The following is a 19,741-nucleotide window of genomic DNA, read 5'->3' as shown; positions in this document are numbered from 1 at the left end:
GAGGTCTTTTCGGCGCTGTGCGCCAGTGGCTGGGTAGAAAGATCAAAAGGCGCAGAGCAGTCTTTAATTAGGTAAAAGAAAACAAACCACTGAGGGAAGGAGCCCACTGAAGCTGCCAGTGTTGCAGCCGCCCCCCCCCCCCCGCAACTTGGAGCTCCAAGCGGAAAAAGTCTTCGGCTGTTGCAAAGAAGCAGCAGCTCTGGGTGAGCCATGCCCGCTTCGTTCTCTTTGAGAGTTGCTTTGCAAACAAGGTGCAAAGCAGCTCTCAAAGAGAACGAAGCGGGCATGGTGCACCCAGAGCTGCCGCTTCTTTGCAACAGCCGAAGACAGAAGAGTTCGCTCAGGAGCGATACCAGCAAGGAAGGCGGCTGGGTCAGAGGGAGGCGTAGCCCGAGCTCTCTGGGACGGGTAAACAAGTGTGGGGAGGTGAACGGGAGCGGACCTGGCCCTCTGCGTGTTGTATCCCCCTCCCCCTACTTTTTAATTGTAGTTAAAAAGAACTAATTAAGTTAATAACAATGTACCTACCTATATGGTTTAAGTTTAAAAAATTTGTCTCTCAAAAGAAATTTCAATTGTTGTACTGTTGATATTTGGCTCTGTTGACTAATGAGTTTGCTGACCACTGTCCTAGAACAAAAGCAAAGCTACATTATTTCGATATTGTTACCAACATATGGCAAAATATCTGGAGCTTAATTCAGCCCAATTGAATTCAATTCAGGAGGTTGTAATGACTCAAAATCAAGGCAGTTTTAATCTTTCTCAGAAAAAAAGAGGCTTTTGGAGAGCTGACAGAAGGGACCTTATAGGTCATCTAGTCCAACCCCCCACCCACTAGACCCTACACCATTTTTGACAGATGGAAGTCCAGTCTCTTCTTGAAAGCTTCCAGTGATGAAGCTCCCACAACTTCTGAAGGCATTGGTTGATTGTTCTCACTATCAGAAAATGTATCCTTATTTCCAGGTTTCCATCCATCTATTATTCTTGTCTGGCCTTCAAGTGGTTTGGAAAATAGCTTGACCCCTTCCTCTCTCTGGCAGCCCCTCAAATATTGGAACACTGCTATCCTATCTCCCTGGTCCTTCTCTTCACTAGACTAGCCATGTCCAGTTCCTGCAACTGTTCAGCGTATGTTTTAGCCTCCAGTCCCTTAAGTCCCCTGACCTTTGACCCCATTGGCAACATTTCTTTAGAATCATAGGACTTTCTCATCCAACCAAGACGTCCTTGTATCATCCTGGACAAATGGCTACAGATGAAAACTAATCAAGGAGAGAACCAACTTAGAACTAAAGAGAAATTTCCTAACAGTGAGAACAATTAACCAATGGAATGGCTTGCCTCCAAAAGTTGTGAGTGCGCCATCACTGGAGGTTTTCAAGAAGAGACTGGATAGTCATTTGTTCAAAATGATAGATTCTCCTGCTTGAGCAAGGAGTTGGACTAGAAGACCTTTAAGATTCCTTCCAACTTTGTTATTCTGTATTTTCTTTAAAACCTCCAGCGCTGGAGCACCCACAACTCTGGAATGCAAGCTATTGTACTTAATTATTCTCATTGTCAGGAAATTTCTCATTAGTTCTGGACTGGATCTCTCTTTAATGATCTTCCATCCATTGCTTCTTGCCTACCCTCAGATGCAAGCTCTTGCCAGGATTAACCTCACACCCTTGGAGGATTTGTGCACAGCTTCCTGCCAGATTCCCTGCAGCAGCGTGCTGGCTGGGGGATTCTGGGAGATGAAGTCCCCGCCGCTTGAAGTTGGCGAGATTGACAAGCACAGGTCTGGACACTCCCCCCTCCCTGACTGTACGGAAGAGAGAAACCAGGATCGCCTAGCAGGGGCCGTGCCTCCTTTTCCGCCACTTAACCAACCTATCGGGGGCGGAGAGTTCGGGCGCCCGCCTTCTGCTTCCCTTTCACCACGAACGCTTGTCGTCGGAGCAGCGGTCATGGCAGCGGGAGAGGCCTCCCGGGCTTTGGTATACGGCGGTAGGGGAGCGCTGGGCTCAGCCTGCGTGCGGCACCTGCGTGCGAAGAACTGGGTAAAGGGCTGGGGGGTGCGGAAAGGTTGGCAAAAGTTGGTCTGTGGACTTCGGCTTCGGTGGAAGAAACCTTGGAGAAGGCGGCTTTCCTACACCTTCGCATGCAAGGGGGGGGCGGTGGTGGGGAGGCCGCTGTGCAAAGGAAGGAACGCACACGGAAAGGTGTTGCACACTTCTGGCCCGGGAGAGAAGCCGCGCTGCCCTTAGCAAAAGAGCGGCCGGGGGCGGAGAGGCGGTTGCAACGAAGTGCTTCGCTCTCTTGCCGCCCAGCTTTGGGGCAAATGCAGCCCTGTTTGAAAACATCAAAACAAAACAAAATCTTGGGGTGTGTGTCTGTGTTCTCCCCCGCAGTGGGTGCTCAGCATTGATTTAGCAGAAAACCAAGAGGCAAGCGCCAACGTCGTGGTGCAAATGGGCGATTCGTTTGTGGAACAAGCAGAGCAGGTAAAAAAAAAACGAGCTCAAGTTTTTAGGCGCTTTGTGATTGGAAAAGAGCGGAAATGTTGACTTCAGCTTCCTAAGCAAAGCTTGAAAAATTTGGGATTGGTCAACAAATGTGTTCCATCTCTGCCAGATTAGGAACAAAAATCTTTGTAGCTGTTAAGACACAAATTTGATAGCAGATAATCAATCACTTCTCCTAATTGTCCTAAATCTCATTCTGACTGGGGAATTCTGGGAATTGAAATCAGTGCATTTTAAAGTTGCCAAGGTTGGGAAACCCTGTTCTAAATCTTTCCAAAATCAGGTGGAGTCTGGTAGCATCTTTTCTGAGGAACAAATATGAAGGCATTGAAATGAAAAATCATTCTGAAAAGACACTACTAGACTTCTCATTTTTGACTACCATAAATAACATCTCTGTTCTCCCACAATATCCATAAGAATTAGGAGGCGTTGATTGGTGGACAGTATTCTGATTGAAGTTTTGCCTGTCATGTGGCTGGTAAAGTGCCAGTGTTGGAAACCCTGAAGAAACATTTCACAACTGTTTACTCCATTACAGGAGTTAGACTTATTGTAACCTGCGAATTTTGCATTGATTGGTATGTTGGAGAAAAGGGAAAACATAATACCACATGCCAGAGTCCAACTTGTGCCACATAGGCCTCCCTTAGATGTGATATATAGGTAATCCTCAAGTTACAGCCATTTGTTTAGTGACTGTTCAATTACAGTGGCACTGAAAAACTGGGGAAGTTTCTCATACTTATGACCATTGCACTTCCCCATGGTCATATGATCAATATTTGGGCGCTTGGCAATTAGTTCATAGTTATGACGGTTGCAGTATCCCAGGGTCATGTGATCCCTTTTGTGACTTTCTGACAAGCAAAGTCAAAGGAGAAGCCAGATTCACTTAACAATCACGTTACTAACTTGATTGTGGCAAGAAAGATCGTAAAGTGGAGCACAACTTACTTAACTGTAAGCTTAGCAATGGAAATTTTGGGTTCAATTGTGGTCTAAGTCAAGGACTACCTGTATTTTCAGTGCCTATTAAAATGTAAAGGATTTCCTGTGATGCCATCAAAGTTGCTGTCCTGATTTTTTTGAAAGTCCTCTTGGAAGTAATATTTTTGGTGCATGCTCAGCCACTGCTTGTGAGAGATCCGCAACAGAGAATGGAAAAAGAGGGCCAGACCAGCCTTACAAAACACAGGCTTACATTAAGCATTATGCTTTGCATTCTTGCTCCTATTTAGAGGTAGGGAAGTATGGTTCATGCATGTTAACGAGATGAAAATTCAGGAAAAAAAGACCATGAAAAGTTTTGCAAAATTCCCAGTTCCATTAGTTACAACATTTGCATCTGCTCTGCAGCTTTCTGTCCTATTTCACTCCCGAAACAGTCAGTCTTATTTTTCCCAGTAGCTTTCCAAAACCTGTTTTGTAACTCGCTCAGTCTTGCTCACCCAAACAAGTTTTGAGGCATCTTCTTCATACCAAAGTGACACCTGAGTCCTCCCCCCCACCCCTCCCCAGGAAAAGAAACCATGCTTCCCTCCCTTAGAATCCCGTTTTCTGTTATTTTCATATTTGTAATTTTACTAATTCCCAATCTTGTTAATAACAGCAAAATGGTGAAAAAAGCATGAAGATTCTCTATTGCAGGTAGGGAAGGAGTTTGGAAAATTCTCTCTGTTAACCAGGCAAGTAGAGCTCTTTCTACTCCTTTATACCTGAGTAAGAGAAGAAAGAGAGGAAAACAGAAGCCCAGCTACTTTAATTTAATAAAATCTGTGCCAAAGCCAGATGACTTCAGATTGCAGATTAAAATTTGCTGAAAGTTTAACACCAACAAAGCCAGGCTTCTAACGATTCCATATGGAGAAATATTTATTGATCTTGTTTTACAGAGTCTTTGTACTACTTTGGTAAGGACTGGTTGAAATATTTATAAATCAAAGTTGCTAATACTTGTTCTGTAACTCTGCTCTTCCAACTCTGCCTTTTGAAAGGTGACAGAAGACGTTGGAAAAGTCCTGGGTGAAAAGAAGGTGGATGCTATCCTGTGTGTGGCTGGTGGATGGGCTGGAGGCAGTGCCAAGGCAAAATGTAAGGGTGGCAGTTCACACAATGCTCTCTTCTTTCTCTTTCCCATGGTCTTTCAGAATGGCCTATTTCTGGTCTGTGATGGAGCTGCTCAGCAAAGAGTGCTGCAGCTCCCCCATTTAATGTCTTCCTGATGTCTCCAGCCCTGAATTTCCATTGATGCAATAGAAGCTGTAGGATAACATCAGCTTCCTCTCTTCCAGTGGTGTCCTGGACTGGCTGGCATTGGAAAAAAAGCCTGTTGGGGAAAAATAGAAGACTTTATAACAGATTTCTAAATTTAAATGCATTTTAGTAGGGATGTGTTGCACAGTTGAGTCTGCCCTGAAGCCTATGATTGCAAAGATAGCGACTAGAAAGCATTTGGGATTTTTATTTTACTTACTTGATTTTTATCCCACCTTTATTACTTTCTACAGTGCATTCAGAAAGTATTTGGACCCCCTTCACTTTTGCCCATTTTGTTATGCTGCAGACCGATTCTATAGTTGTTCAAATTAATTTTTTTCTCATTAATCTATACTCACTACCCCATAATGACAAAGTAAAAACAGAATTTTAGAAATGTCTGTAAATTTATTAAAAAGAAAAAAACGAGAAATATCAAACTGGCATAAGTATTCACTCAGTACTTTGTTGAAGCACCTTTGGCAGAAATTACAGCCTTGAATCTTTTGGGGTATGATGCACACCCAAGTTTTGCACACCTGGATTGGGGGATTTTCTGCCATTCTTCCTTGCAAATCCTCTCAAGTTCAGTCAGGTTGGATGGCGACTGTCGGTGGAAAGTCATTTTCAGATCCCTCCAGAGATGTTCAATAGGGTTCAAGTCAGGGCTCTGGCTGGGCCATTCTAGGACATTCACAGAGTTATCCCTAAGCCACTCCTATATTGTCTTGGCTGTATGCTTAGGATCATTGTCATGTTGGAAAGTGAACCTCCCAGTCTTGAGCACTATGGAAAAGGTTTTCATTGACAATATCCCTGTACTTGGCTCCATTCAGCTTTCCCTCAACCCTGACCAGTCTCCCAGTCCCTGCTGCTGAAAAACACCCTCACAAGCACGATTCTGCCAGGTGATGAGCAGTGCCTGATTTTCTCCAGACATAATGTTTAGAATTGAGGCCAAACTCTTCAATCTTGGTTTCATCAGACCATAGAATCTTGTACCTCACAATCTGAAAGTTCTTCAGATGCTTTTTTGCAAACTCCAAGCAGGCTTTCATGTGTTTTGCACTGAGGAGACACTTCTGTCTAGCCACTCTACCATAAAGCCCAGATTGGTAGAAGGCTGCAATGATGGATGTCCTTCTGGAACTCTGTGCCATCTCCATACAGTATCTCTGGAACTTAGTCAGAGAGACCATTAGGTTCTTGGTCACCTCTCTTACTAAGGCCCTTCACCTGAATTGCTCAGTTTGACTGGGTGAGTTTTTGGAAGAGTCCTAGTTGTGCCAAACTTCTTCCATTTGAGAATTATGGAGGATACTGTGCTCTTAGGAATCTAAGCAGAAATTTTATTGTAGCTTTCCCCAGATGTGTGCCTTGCAATAATCCTGCACTCTGAGCTCTGCAGGCAGTTCCTTTGAAAAAGCCTCATGGCTTTGGCTTTGTGCAATATGTCAGCTGTGAGGTTTTCTATATAGAGGTGTGTGCTTTCCCAAATCATATCCAATCAATTTAATTTATCACAAGTGGACTTCAATCAAGGTGTAGAAACATGTCAACAACAATCAAGAGAAATGGGAGGCACCAGAGCTAAATTTCATGTGTTGTTGCAAAGGGTCTGAATACTTACGCCAATGTGATATTTCAGTTTTTTCTTTTTAATAAGTTCACAGACATTTCTAAGATTCTGTTTTCACTTTGTCAGTATGGAATACTAAGTGTAGATTAATCAGAAAAAAATGAATTTCAATAGAATCAGGCTCTCGCATAACAAAATTGACAAAAGTAAAGAGGGTTTGAATACTTTCTGAATGCACTGTAAGTAACTCAAAGTGGTAAACATATATAATACACCTTCCTCCTCCTATTTTCCCCACAGTAACAACTGTTATGAGGTGGTTAAGAGAGTGATTGACCCAAAGTCACCTGCCCGGCTATCATGCCTAATGTGGGACTAGGACAGAGGTCGGCAACCTTAAACACAAAGAGCTACTTGGACCCGTTTCCCACAGAAAAAAAACATTGGAGCCACAAAACCTGGGTGGGCATGGCTGACTCGATGTCATTCACTCCCACCCAGTCACATGATCCCCTAGCCATGCCTACCCAGCCACAAAACCATTCTCTCTCTCCCTATCTCCCCCTCTCTCCCCCCATGCCTCTCTTCCACTGTATCTCTCTCTCCCTCTCTATGTATCACTCTATGTGTCTCTATGTCTCTTTCTCTCCCTCTCTCTCCGTATATGTGTGTGTGTGTGTGTGTGTCTCCCCCTCCCTTTGGGTGACCGTCCTCCCCTCGTGATGCCCTGGCTGGCCGTGGCTGAGCCGGCTGCACACGCATGGGGAGACCCCAAGTGAGCGCCAAAGTGCAGCAAAGGCATACACAGGGTGGGTGGCTGCTTGCTTAGGAGGGTCTTAACAGGACACGGCTTCTCTCCTGCACTAATGCTCTGGCCATCGCCTTGCCTTTTCATCCCCCACCCCCAGCAACTCTTCAGCCAAGTGTGGAGTCCAGCCCGAAGCGGCAGGAAGCGAAGGCTGCCTTACATGCAAATGTGGCACAGAGGCAGATACAGGGAAGCTTCACTCCTGCACGCTCCTCCTCCCACTCTTGTGATGCCCTGGCCAGCTGTGGCTGAGCCAGGAGCATGCGCACACGTGGGGAGACACTCAAGCGAGCCGCTGCTTGCCCCACACACACCTTTCCCAAGCTTCAGTGCTTCCTTGAGGAGGGTCTCCCCGCACGTGCGCACGCTCTCGGCTCAGCCACAGCCAGGGCGTCACGAGAGTGGGAGGAGGATATCCGGTAATGGCCGGATCATTAGTGCAGGAGAGAAGCCGCGTCCTGTTAAGACCCTCCTAAGCAAGCGGCCGCCCATCTTGCACGTGCCTTTGCTGCGCTTTGGCACTCGCTTGAGCGTGTCCCCACACGTGCGCACGCTCTCGGCTCGGGGGGAGGAGAGTGCAGGAGCGAAGCTGCCCTGTATCTGCCTTCATGCCACATTTGTGCGTAAGGCAGCCTTCGCTTCCTGCACTTCGGGCTGGAGTAAAAAAAAGAAATAAGAGGGGTGAACCAGTGATGGGACAGGGAGCTGCAGCAGAGGGCCCAAAGAGCCGCATGCAGCTCTGGAGCCATGGGTTGCCGACCCCTGGACTAGGACTTAAAGTCTCCTGGTGATTAGCCCAAAGTCATGCAGCCAGTTTTCATGCATAAGGCAGCATTAGAATTCAGGTCTCCTGGTTCCTTGGCCAGCACCTTAACCACTGGCTCTCAGATGTGGTTTATATTCCAAACCCTTGGCATAAGCATAATATTTAAGAAAAAAGATTTGTGTGTGCCTTGTAGGGCAGCAATAGGTTAGTGTGGATCCTCCCTTTACATATCTGATGTGAGTAGAAACAGTTCATATTGTTCAAATGAAATTTTTGTGTAATGGTTGAACTGCAGACTTGGGATTGTTTAATGTGCTTCCTGCAAAATAAAATTGCCTCCTTCAACTTTAAATCGTAGTTTGTAAGAAGATTTAAGGCCCAGTTTGGAGGTTATGGGAAATGGAGTTAGTAAACTATGAAGTTGATCAAAGGCATTGGTGTACGTTTTCTGTCCTTCACTCCTGTCCGTATCGGGAAACCAGATGGTTAATAGGGGAGCGTCTAAATTTGAAGCAGGATTGAGTCATCAGTGTATCATTAGATTTAAATCAGATTAAAAAGAAGTGGTGTGAAATGAACAAAATAAGATTGCAATTGACAATTTATTTTTGAACTGGGAGAGTGATCTAGATGTTCTGAGACTTGCTTTGAATGCTACAGGTGTCTGAATGCTACCAGTTTTTTTTTAATATATGACCATCCCATTGTTAAACCCACAGGTATCTGACTGGGCAGGTTGGAGTTAAATTCCTATTTCATACCTGGCAGCTAAACTAGGGAGCTGTTCTCAACTGTCTTCTGCAGAACAAGACCTTATCTGGCTAAGAGAGAACAGTTGGTGATGCTCTCTCCAGAAGGTGGATATGTTTCATGATGTCTAAAGTTTTTCATATCTTCCCTTAGCTTTATACAAAAATTGTGACCTGATGTGGAAGCAAAGTGTTTGGACATCAACCATCTCTACTCATTTGGCTACCAAATACCTGAAGGAAGGGGGGCTATTGACTTTAACAGGTGCAAAAGCAGCATTAGCTGGAACTCCAGGTAAAATGGGAATGTTCCTGGTGTGTGCATGTTCGTTTGGTCAACATTTTCCTTAGCCTTTAATACTCAGATTGGAAATTTCAGTTGTAGAAATTCTGTCCTCCATGACAATTTTAAAATTCTGTTAGGGTTGAGTGTATAGTTTAAGAAAATATTTGGGAGAAGAATGTATGTATGTTCATGAAAGGCTTTTTTTAGCTTGTACAGAAAGCGCTTTAGCTTGAATATAAGCTGCAAAAAGGCTAAAACCTAAGCTTATATTTTGTTCCTTAAGTAATAATGCTGATTCTGCTTGTTTACTTTGAATTAGACCTTTGTATTTTCTTGCTTCAAAGACAAATGACCATCAACCCTCTGACTCAATCCTTACAAAATAGACCTGGCCCTATTTGTAGTTTTGTGTCTATATAAAGTCTACAGAAATGCTGTGCTTTCAATATTGAAACAGTGAGTTCTGTAATCAAATCAATGTTAATAACATTTTAAAAATTGCAAATGAAAAAAGCCCAGTCTTTGAAATGCTAGGAGTTTTCACTATCTTTTGCTGAATTGGCAGATTCTAGTTCAGACCAGGGAATCTGCTTTTATATACAGACCTCCAGCTCAAAGAAAAGGTAGAGGATTAAGGATTCCTATTTTCCTTAATAGAGTAGTGTCTGAAATATATTGTAGGATATCCACAATCAAATAAGGTTTTTGATTCTAAATGAATTTAGATTTGTAATTGGGTTACAATTTACATTGTTTCCTTCACTTAAGAAGAAAAGTATCCAGGTTCAGTAGCAGAATACATAAACCAGTTTTGTGGTAGGTAGGTAGGTAGGTAGGTAGGTAGGTAGGTAGGTAGGTAGAAGGAAGGAAAGGAAAGAAGGAAGGAAGGAAGGAAGGAAGGAAGGAAGGAAGGAAGGAAGGGAAATCCAATCTAAATTCATAAATATGGAATAGTTTAATAAATTCATTGGTTCATTTTGTAATACAGATAGTCCTCAACTTACATCCATTCATTTAGTGACCATTTGAAGTTATGATGGCACTGAAAAAAAATGACTTATGATAGATCCTCATACTAACTGTTGCAGCATCCCAGCAGGCATGTGATTGCAACTGGGCACTTGGCAAACTTATAACAGTTACAGCATCCTGCAGTCATGTGATCATATTTGTGACCGTCCCAACCTTCCCCTTTCAACAAGGCAAAGTTAATGGGGAACTGGCAGGGGAGATCACAAGTTGCAGTAACATGATGTCTTGCTTAAGAACTATAGCAAAAAAAGGTTATAAAAATGGGTCAAGTGATTCCTTACTTAATAACCGGATTACTTAACAGCAAATATGGCTGTAAATCAAGGACTATCTGTAAAACAAAATTTGAAGCATTGATATTTAATGCTAAATACTACTTTTTAATGGGTTACAAAACCCCACTAAAACAGCAACATGAAACAGTCCATAATATATTAAAATGATAGTTAAAGTTAACATATTTGCAAGTCATTTCTTAACCTTGCTCTTATATTCCCACACTGATGCAATGACAGGTGGGCTTCCAGAGGCCATCTGATGTGGTGGGATTCCACAGTAAGGTGCATTTCATAACAGGCTGAAAGTCAAACTTTATTCTTAACCATGAAATGACTGAGGAAGATATTGTTGCGATCAAGACTATTTCTGTGGAAAACAGAAAAATCCAAGGTCCTGGGGTTGAATGGTTAAGAAATAGCAATAGCACTTAGACTTATATACCACTTCATAGTTCTTTTACAGCCCTTTCTAAGCTGTTTACAGAGTCATTGCCCCCAAACATCTGGGTCTTTATTTTACTGACCTCGAAAGGTTGGAAGGCTGAGTCAACCTTGAGCTGGTGAGATTTGAACTGCCAAACTGCAGCTAGCAGTCAGCTGAAGTAGCCTGCAGTGCTGCACTCTAACCACTGTTCCACCTCGGCTCTAAATATACAGGTAGTCCACAACTTACAACCATATTTGAGCCCAAAATTTATGTTGCTAAGTGAAACATTTGTTAAATGAGCTTTGCCCCATTTTATGACCTTTTTTGCCACAGTTATTAAGTGAATCATTGCAGTTGTTAAGTTAGTGACTATGTAGGACAGATGGGAAGGAAGCTAACCACCAGATTGCAAGAATATAAGCAAGAAATCAGACGAGGAGACCTGAATTCATTGGTAATCTCACACCGCAATGAACAAGGATATACATTCAATGCTGCAGCTACTAAGATTGTTGGACAAACAGGCACAAAAACAGCCAGGGAAGTGATTGAAACCTAGTAAACAGCCCTCATCAGTTAGCAGGAGTGCTGATTTACCACCAGCCTATCAAGTATGTAGAAGGCAAGGGCTGGACAGCACAAACAAACGACAGCCGATGACTTAAAAGCCAGTCATCAACACACTCCAATCAACATCTAAAAAGCCACATACAACAGGCACTATAAATAACACAGACAGAGAGTAGTTCTCTGAAGATGGCTCCAGCACAAGTCTGAAAGCTTGGAAGACAAAACCTCTGGTACCGCTGACCGACCCCAATTGGCTCCTGCAACATTATCCTGGGATATATTGACCTTCATTCGTGAATACAAACTATTCAAAGAAACAGATGTAATAAAAAAAGAGGTGGAGTTGCATTATATGTAAGAGATCATTTTTGTACAGAAATGCACAAAACAAGGATGAAAACCACCTAGAATACATATGGGTCAATGTAAAAGGAAAAAAAATAGTATACACCGGGGTGAAATCTAAAATTTGTTCCTATCGGTTCTGTGGGCGTGGCTTGGTGGGGTGGTGGTAATGTGAGGTGGGCGTGACCAACTTTTTTTTTTTTACTTTTAAAAGCCTTTTTTCTACAACCTTAAGAGGTTGCAGAAAAAAATGCTTTTAGAAGCCTCTGACAATCGGGCAACTCAGCTGGGATCACCAGAGGCTTTTAAAGGCATTTTTTTTTCTACAACCTCTTCGGCCAAAGAGGTTGCAGAAAAAAAAGCTTTTAGAAGCCTCTGATGATCCCAGCTGAGCAGTGAGATCATCAGAGGCTTTTTTTTTTTTACTTTTAAAACATTTTTTCGGCCGAAGAGGTTGTAGAAAAAATGCTTTTAAAAGTAAAAAAAATACAGCCTCTGATGATCGCACGGCTCAGCTGGGCATGGGGGGGCGCAGGGATTTTTGCTACCGGTTCTCCGAACCACCTGCCGCCATCGCTACCGGATCGGGCATTCCAGTCCAAACCGGGAGCATTTCATCCCTGGTATACACCTATGACAATGGCATTTTTTTCCTTTTTATATTGACCCATATGTATTAAAGCCCCCCAACCAAGCAGAAGAAATAGACGAACTTTTTGCTAACGTGTTAACAAATGTATATAGGAAATACAGCACAGCAGTAATGGCATACTTTAACTGCTCTGATATCAACTCGGAGACAAACTCTGCATCTAGTGAGAGATCGAACAGGTTCCTAACCAATCTAGTTCACAACTTTGTAGCCAAAAGTTAGAGGAGGGAACTAGAGGGACAGCTATACTGGATCTAATTCTTACTGACAGAGAAGAGATAGACGGGGTTGAAGCAACCTAGAACTAAGGTGAAATTTCCTAACTGTGAGAATAAATAACCAGCGGAATGGCTTGTCTTCAGGAATTGTGGATGCTTCATCACTGGAGGCTTTTGAGAAGAGACTGGACTAGCAAAGGACCGGCCTGCGGTGGCTCTGCTAGCAAAAACAGGGCACGGGGCCACGCATGACCTGCCCGCACCCTGTTTTTGCTGCCAGAGTGCTGCAGGAGGCTGTCCAGGTTGTAAACAGGGCGGGGGGGGGGGTTGCGCGCAGCCCGCCCATGCCCTGTTTTAGCTGCCAGAGTTCCGCAGGATGCCGTCCAGGCTGAAAACAGGGTGCAGGGGGAACCTGCACCAGTTTTGGCTGGCAGAGGGCTGTCAAAACTAAAAACAAAAGAAATGTTTCCCTTTTTGCATTTGAGCATGCAAGAAGAAACAGGAAAGGAGAAAGGGAAAGAGGAAAGACAAAGAATAAGAAGAAAAGATGGGAAGAGTGCACGGAAAGAAAAATAAGAGGAGAAGGAAGAAGAAATTAGAAAGAAGGGAAGGGAAAAAAAGGAAGGAAGGAGATTATAATGAGAGTGAGGAAGAGTCTCAGGGAAGTCCTGCTTGGGCACTTGGCCACCACAGGTGATCCCCCAACTTGAGTCCCGTGGCATGCCCACCATGGCCATGCCCACCCCTGGCCCCCTGAGGTCAAACACAATCCTGATGCGGCTCTCAAATAAATCGAGTTTCACACCTCTGGTATAGAGTCTCCTGCTTGAGCAGGAGGTTTGACTAGGTCCTCCAAGGTCCCTTCCAACTCTTGTATTCTGTATTCTAGGAATGATTGCATATGGCATGGCCAAAGGAGCTGTCCATCAACTCTGCCAGAGTCTTTCTGGTTCAAACAGTGGCCTCCCCCCTGGCACTGCAGCTGTTGCGATCCTTCCGTAAGTCATTCTGGAATCACATGGGAGTTATGTGGTTCAAGGGATGGCCTGAAATTCACTGGGTGCCAAGCTCCTGCAGAGTTGGAACCTCACAGAGAAGTAGCTTGAATATTGGGCCTAGATCCAGAGGCATGTGCTACACATACAAAAAGAGGGTGGGACTTGGATAATGTGGTCTCTGCTGCAATCTTGACATTTTTAATCTCAGGATTTGTGAATCCAAAGATGCGAAAAAATAGTTTATGAAAAACTGTATTTTCCATATCTGGGGGAGAAAAAAAACTATTGGACCTTTGATGAAGTTTGGATGTAATATTTTATTCTGGGTAACGTGTCTGCTTTAATCAAGAAGATTGTAATGAATGAAAGTGCATTTTCCTGGAGACTGGATTGAAAAAATAATATGCTCTTTATTCTGGGTTGAGCCAGATGCTTTTGTTAGAGCACAGAAGAAATGATGGCAGAATTGATCAGATGAACCAGACAGTGACCAAAGGAGTTTATCTCCCTCTCCCTCTCTCTCTCTCTCTCTCTCTCCCTCTCTCCCTTTCCCTCTCCCTCGCTCATTTTCTGTTCCAGGGTTACCTTGGATACTCCGATGAACAGGAAATCCATGCCAGAGGCTGACTTCAGCTCCTGGACACCACTAGATTTCATTGCAGGGTGAGCAAAGAAAACTGTTTTCTAGCTCCCAGTCGTTTGAAACCTTGAACATCTGTTGTATGCATTTTGGTTCAGAGATTTGTGGAATAACAAAACGTGTGTTCTGCACATATCTGTGTCCTGCAAATTGATGCTTGGAGTCTTGGATGTCCACAGTGAGTTGGGGGAGGGAGGAAGCCATTATGGTGGCCATGATTGCAGAAGAAAAACAGAATAACAGAGTTGTCAGGAAATTTCTCCTTAGTTCTAGGTTGCTTCTCTCCTTGATTAGTTTCCATCTATTGTTTCTTGTCTTGCCTTTTGGTGCTTTGAAAAATAGATTGACCCTCCTCTTCTTTATGCCAGTGCCTCAAATATTGAAACACTGCAATCATGTCAAACCCAATTCCTATAACCGTTCTTCATATGTTTTAGTTCCAGCTCCCTAATCATTTTTGTTCCTTTTTTTTGCACTCTTTCCAGAGTCTCTACAACTTTTTTATAATATGGTGTCCAAAACTGGATTCAATATTCTAAGTGGTCTTACTAAGGCTTTATAAAATGTTATTAATACTTCGCATGATCTTGATACTATTCTGCTGTTAATGCAATGTAGGATTGCGTTGGCTTTTTTGGCTGCTGCCACACACTGATGACTCATATTTAAGTGTTTGTCCACTAGGACTCCAAGATTCTTTCACAGTTACTGCTATTGAGCTAGGTTTTACCTAAACTGTACATATACATTTGATTTTTCTTGCCTAAGTATAAAACCTTACTTTTCTCTACTTTGAATTTCATTTTATTAGATAGGGCCCAGTTTGTTGGGCCCTATCAAGTTTGTTGAGATCCATCTGAATTTTTAGCCTATCTTCTGGGCTGTTGGCTATTCCTGCCAGATTAGTGTCATCTGCAAATTCGATGAGTTCCCCTTCTCATTTAAATTATTTATGAAGATGTTGAAGTGTACTGGGCCTAACACAACCTATTTCTTCTTGGTTGTATGTGTGTGTGTATTATACACCTATGGCAATGGCATTCTTTTTTCCTTTTATATTGACCCATATTCATTCTGGAAAACTTATTGATTTTATGCATTTCTATAGAGATGTAATGATGTCTTACATATAATGCAACTCCACTGCCTCTTTTGTTAGGTTTTTTTCTTTTGAACAATTTGTATCTTTCCATCAGTACATTCTCGTCCTGAGTTTCATCCCACCAAGTTTCAGTAATGTTAATTACTGTATATCATACTTGTCCTTGTGTACTAGGACTTCAAGTTCACCTTGTTTATCTGATCTATTTATTTATATTTTCTATCTTGTGCAAGCAGAATAAGCTGAACTACAGAAGAGAAATCTCCTTTAGCTGAGATGTCTCAAACCAACCTCAACTTCATAGTGCCTCTTTTAAATTGTAGATTGGGAATAATTATGATTTATCTCCTTGTATGTAGTAGGTGGTTTAGCTTCTTTTAGTAGTAGCCCTGATGAAGCTGAGAACAGTTGTTCTTGTGCATGACAAAAATAATGTTACATCTTAACAAATCTTTGGATTTAGGACATTTGTCTTTCCAGGAAAATAAAGAAATGCATCTCAAGCCCATTAAAATAGAACCGTCTGCATTACAATCTTTTACAAGGTCCTCTGAATGGGGGACTCAAATTTCTTTTCAGCTTGTTATCTCAGAACGTTATTAATAGGGGAATTATGGAATAACTATGGAAACTCAATGAGCATTTGGAATATGAAACTTTACAATGAAGCTAACTCATGTACTTGTTCTGTTTCCATCTGTTCTGCCAGAATTTTTTATGACTGGATCATCGGTAAAAACCGGCCGGACTCTGGAAGTTTGATTGAAGTGGTAACAACTGGAGGAAAATCTGAACTTTCACTGGTCCACCTCTGACCCAAGAGTGATATTTGTGCAAATAGGGGTGAAATCATAAAGATATAAAATCGGTCTAGTGTATTTGATCACCTTCTGTTCCTGCCATTATCTGGCTTTATTTGGAACCAGATCTGCAGTTGTGTTTATCTTGCTTAATGTGACTTAATTATTCAAAGGGGCAAGGCATCATGCATTTAATCAATGCAGAAATGAGTTTCAAAATGGATTAATAGCTTAATTTTGCAGAATGAAAACTAGGGAGAGAGAGCAAGTGGGAAGCAAATGATAAAACATGGCTCATGTGGCAAATCCCACAACTTATGTATTTGTATCTGATCTTGGTGTGCAAGTACAGAAGAATGAGGCTTGCATTGGGGCATCCCTATCCTCATTTATAGGTGAGGATGCTGTGAATGGAAAATCGTCTTCTTGTAGAATACTTGTATTTCTGTGAATGGCCATCTTGAATGTTACCCAGGTAGATGTTGTGCTTAGTTGTCATATATTACTGTATTTTTTGGAGTATAAGACGCACACCCCTCCCCCCCAAAAAAGTGAATGAAAATTGTGCGTTTTATACACCTAATGTTGCTGAAGCTGACCAGGCTGTTTGCTGTTTGCTATAAGGATGCTAGCCAGATGAATATCGATGGATGCTGGTAGGCAGAGACAATCTCCAAAAACTAATGTGCGTCTTATACTCCGGAGCGTCTTATACTCTGAAAAATACGGTAATTCTGATCAAAGATGCAATACAGTTACTGTCTTTGAATAACTATGACTATGTCAAGAGGTTCCACAAAGACCAAGAACAAAACAAGAGTATGTATTCTACCTTCCCATTTCACAAAAAATACTTTCCCATTTCACTAAATACAACCTAGAGAATGTAAGTGCTGTCACTTAATTCTTCATTCCCAAATACTTTCTGAAGTTTCTTTACAAATGCAGAAAGAAGGGGATATTTAGAAGAGCCCATTTAACATGGACATTATTGTTACTGTCATTTGCCTTAAAAGCAATGAAAAATTGTCAGTGCAGAGTGCCAGTTCTCAGGGCTGGTATATCTGGCATATTCCTGCTATCATGTGCATAAAGAAGGCTGTTGACATTATTATTTCTCGGGAGAGTAATCCTTCAGATGAATTCTTCAACCCACACCAGTGATGTTGCTAAATTGTAGCTAAGGGTTTTTAAGTCTACATGTTCCCTACCATTCTTGATTCAGGGCAGAAGGAAGAGAAGGGAAGAGAAAATAGAATAGAAAATAGAATAACAGAGTTGGAAGGGACCTTGGAGGTTTTCTAGTCCAACCTCCTGCTTAGGCAGGAAACCCTATACCATTTCAGACAAATGGTTATCATATCTCTTCTTAAAAACTTCCAGAGTTGGAGCATTTACAACTTCTGGAGGCAAGTAGTTCCACTGATTAATTGTTCTAACTGTTAGGAAATTTCTCCTTAGTTCTAAGTTGCTTCTCTCCTTTATTAGTTTCCATGCATTGCTTCTTGCTCTACCCTCAGGTGTTTTGCAGAATAGCTTGACTCCCTCTTCTTTATGACAGCCCCTGAGATATTGGAACACTGCTATCATGTCATCCCGGTCCTTCTTTTCATCAAACTAGACATACCCAGTTCCAGCAACCATTGTCTATATGTTTTAGTCTCCAGTCCCCTAGTCATCTTTGTTGCTCTTCTCTGCACTCTTTCTAGAGTCTCAACATATTTTTTATATCGTGGCGACCAAAACTGGATGCAGTATTCCAAGTGTAGCCTTACCAAGGCATTATAAAGTGGTATTAACACTTCATGTGATCTTGATTCTATCCCTCTGTTTATGCAGCCTAAAACTGTGTTGGCTTTTTTGGCGGCTGCAGCACACTGCTGGCTAATATTTAAATGATTGCCCACTAGGATTCCAAGATCCCGCACACAGTTACTACTATTGAGTGAGGTACTACATATACTGTACCTGTGCATTTTGTTTTTCTTGCCTAAATGTAGAACCTTACTTTTTTCATCATTGAATTTCATTTCGTTAGATAGCACCCAATGTTCTAGTCTGTCAAGATCCTTCGGTATCTTAAGCCTATCTTCTGGACTGTTGGCTAGTCCTGCTATCTTGGTGTCATCTGCAAATTTGATGAGTTCCCCATCTTTCCCCTCATCCAAATCATTGAAGATGTTGAAGAGTACTGGGCCTAAAACAGAGCCTTTCACCCATGTAAATGCAGAGGCCTGATAATATAACTCCCAGTCTGGCAGCCCAACCCCCCCCCCTTTGTTTTTAGAGTCTTGTAACATTTTCAATCTTGTTCTTTTCCCTTGCCAAATGTATTTTGACATCAATTCTTTTTGTTGTTTATAACATTTCTGACTAATACCTTGGTCTTTTCTTTATTTTCAATCCTGCAACTTCACCATATTCTTCTATTTTTTTATTAATTTGGGTCCAGTTTCTTGCGTTTCTTCTAGAATAAATACAGGTCATCTGCAAATGCCTATAATTTTTTTTTCTTTTTTAAATTCCGTACTTTTTATTTCTGAGTCTTGTCTAATGTTTCTGTTTAGCACTTCCAGTGTTAATATAAATAGTAAAGGGGACAAAGGACATCCTTGTCTTTGCCTTTCTTTATATTAAAGTTCTCTATCATGTTCCCATTAACCATCACCTTTACAGTTTGTTTAGAATATATATTGCCTTAATCATATTAGTAAATTTTTCACCAAAGTCCATATATTTTAATTGTAATAACATAAATTGCCAATTCACATTGTCAAATTCTTTCTGTGCATCTAAAAAAATCAACAACATTTGTTTTTCAGAATGTACTTCCTAATACTCCAACGTATTCAAGAGAATTCTCATATTATTTTTAATTTGTCTTTTAGGTAAAAATCCATTCTGGTCTAAGTGTATACATTTATTCAAGAATCTTTTTAGTTTCTCTGCTACTATTGACACATATATTTTATAGTCTACATTTAATAATGATATTGGCCTATAATTTTTTATCTGTGTTAAGTCTGAATCTTTTTTCAGTATTAAAGTGAGGTTTGCTTCCATCCAAGTCTTTGATATCTTGGCTTCTAATAATACTTCATTGTAAACCTCCAACATTGACAAGCCTAAAGTGTCTTGTAGATTCAGCAGTTTCTACTTTTACCTCCCCGGGCAACTATAAGAATCAGTGGGGCCTACCCATCCACAAACAACTTAATGAATACTCTCTAATATGTAGCTACTTAAAATTGAGCCTTAAAAGAGTGAAATAGTCAAAATATTGTTATCGCCATATAGAATGTATACTGAATAAATATACTTAACAGGAGACAGTCTAATTGGTCTTTTGTGATTTTTTGTTTGTTTGTTTTGGTCTTTTGTGATCTTTTATGAGCCTTGGTGGTGCAGTTGTTAGAATGCAGTATTGCAGGCTAACTGCCCACAGCCTGGAGTTCGATCCTGACAGGGCTCGAAATTGACTCAGCCTTCCATCCTTCCGAGAGTGAGGAGCCAGATTGCTGTGTGCAATACACTGACATTGTAAACTGCCCAGAGAGTGCTGTAAAGCACTATGGGGTAGTATATAAGTCTAAATGCTATTGCTATTTGGTGCTTTTCCTCAAATGCACCTTGAAAATTTATCTTCACATTGGATAAGCTATTTCTTATGATTTACAATCTGCAAAATGACAAACATGTAAGTATTTGTATTAAAT

The 19,741-nt window shown here is 41.7% G+C and overlaps 1 protein-coding gene across 1 annotated transcript; it reads left to right on the top strand.

The window, feature by feature from the left end:
* The first annotated feature begins 1,934 nt into the window (after window positions 1-1,934).
* QDPR (quinoid dihydropteridine reductase) lies at window positions 1,935-19,351 on the top strand. The gene is made up of 7 exons (XM_070948281.1): window positions 1,935-2,051; window positions 2,403-2,495; window positions 4,514-4,610; window positions 8,832-8,972; window positions 13,375-13,483; window positions 14,063-14,146; window positions 15,935-19,351. The coding sequence occupies exons 1-7, from the start codon at window positions 1,959-1,961 to the stop codon at window positions 16,038-16,040; spliced, it is 723 nt and encodes a 240-aa protein (XP_070804382.1). The 5' UTR covers window positions 1,935-1,958; the 3' UTR covers window positions 16,041-19,351.
* The last annotated feature ends 390 nt before the right edge of the window (window positions 19,352-19,741 follow it).

The sequence above is a fragment of the Pituophis catenifer genome, unplaced genomic scaffold, assembly GCF_029215685.1.
Source record: "Pituophis catenifer annectens isolate HBS135680 unplaced genomic scaffold, rPitCat1.0.hap2 SCAF_8, whole genome shotgun sequence".
Classification (NCBI taxonomy): domain Eukaryota; kingdom Metazoa; phylum Chordata; class Lepidosauria; order Squamata; family Colubridae; genus Pituophis; species Pituophis catenifer.
The sequence above is the reverse complement of the archived record's forward strand: the minus strand, read 5'-3'. Positions and strand labels throughout refer to the sequence as shown.

Coding starts and splice junctions, on each gene's coding strand:
- QDPR (XM_070948281.1), top strand. CDS start 1,959: ATGGCAGCGGGAGAGGCCTCCCGGGCTTTGGTATACGGCGGTAGGGGA. Junction 2,496..4,513: donor TTGTGGAACAAGCAGAGCAG/GTAAAAAAAAAA, acceptor GCCTTTTGAAAG/GTGACAGAAGACGTTGGAAA. Junction 8,973..13,374: donor AGCATTAGCTGGAACTCCAG/GTAAAATGGGAA, acceptor TCTGTATTCTAG/GAATGATTGCATATGGCATG.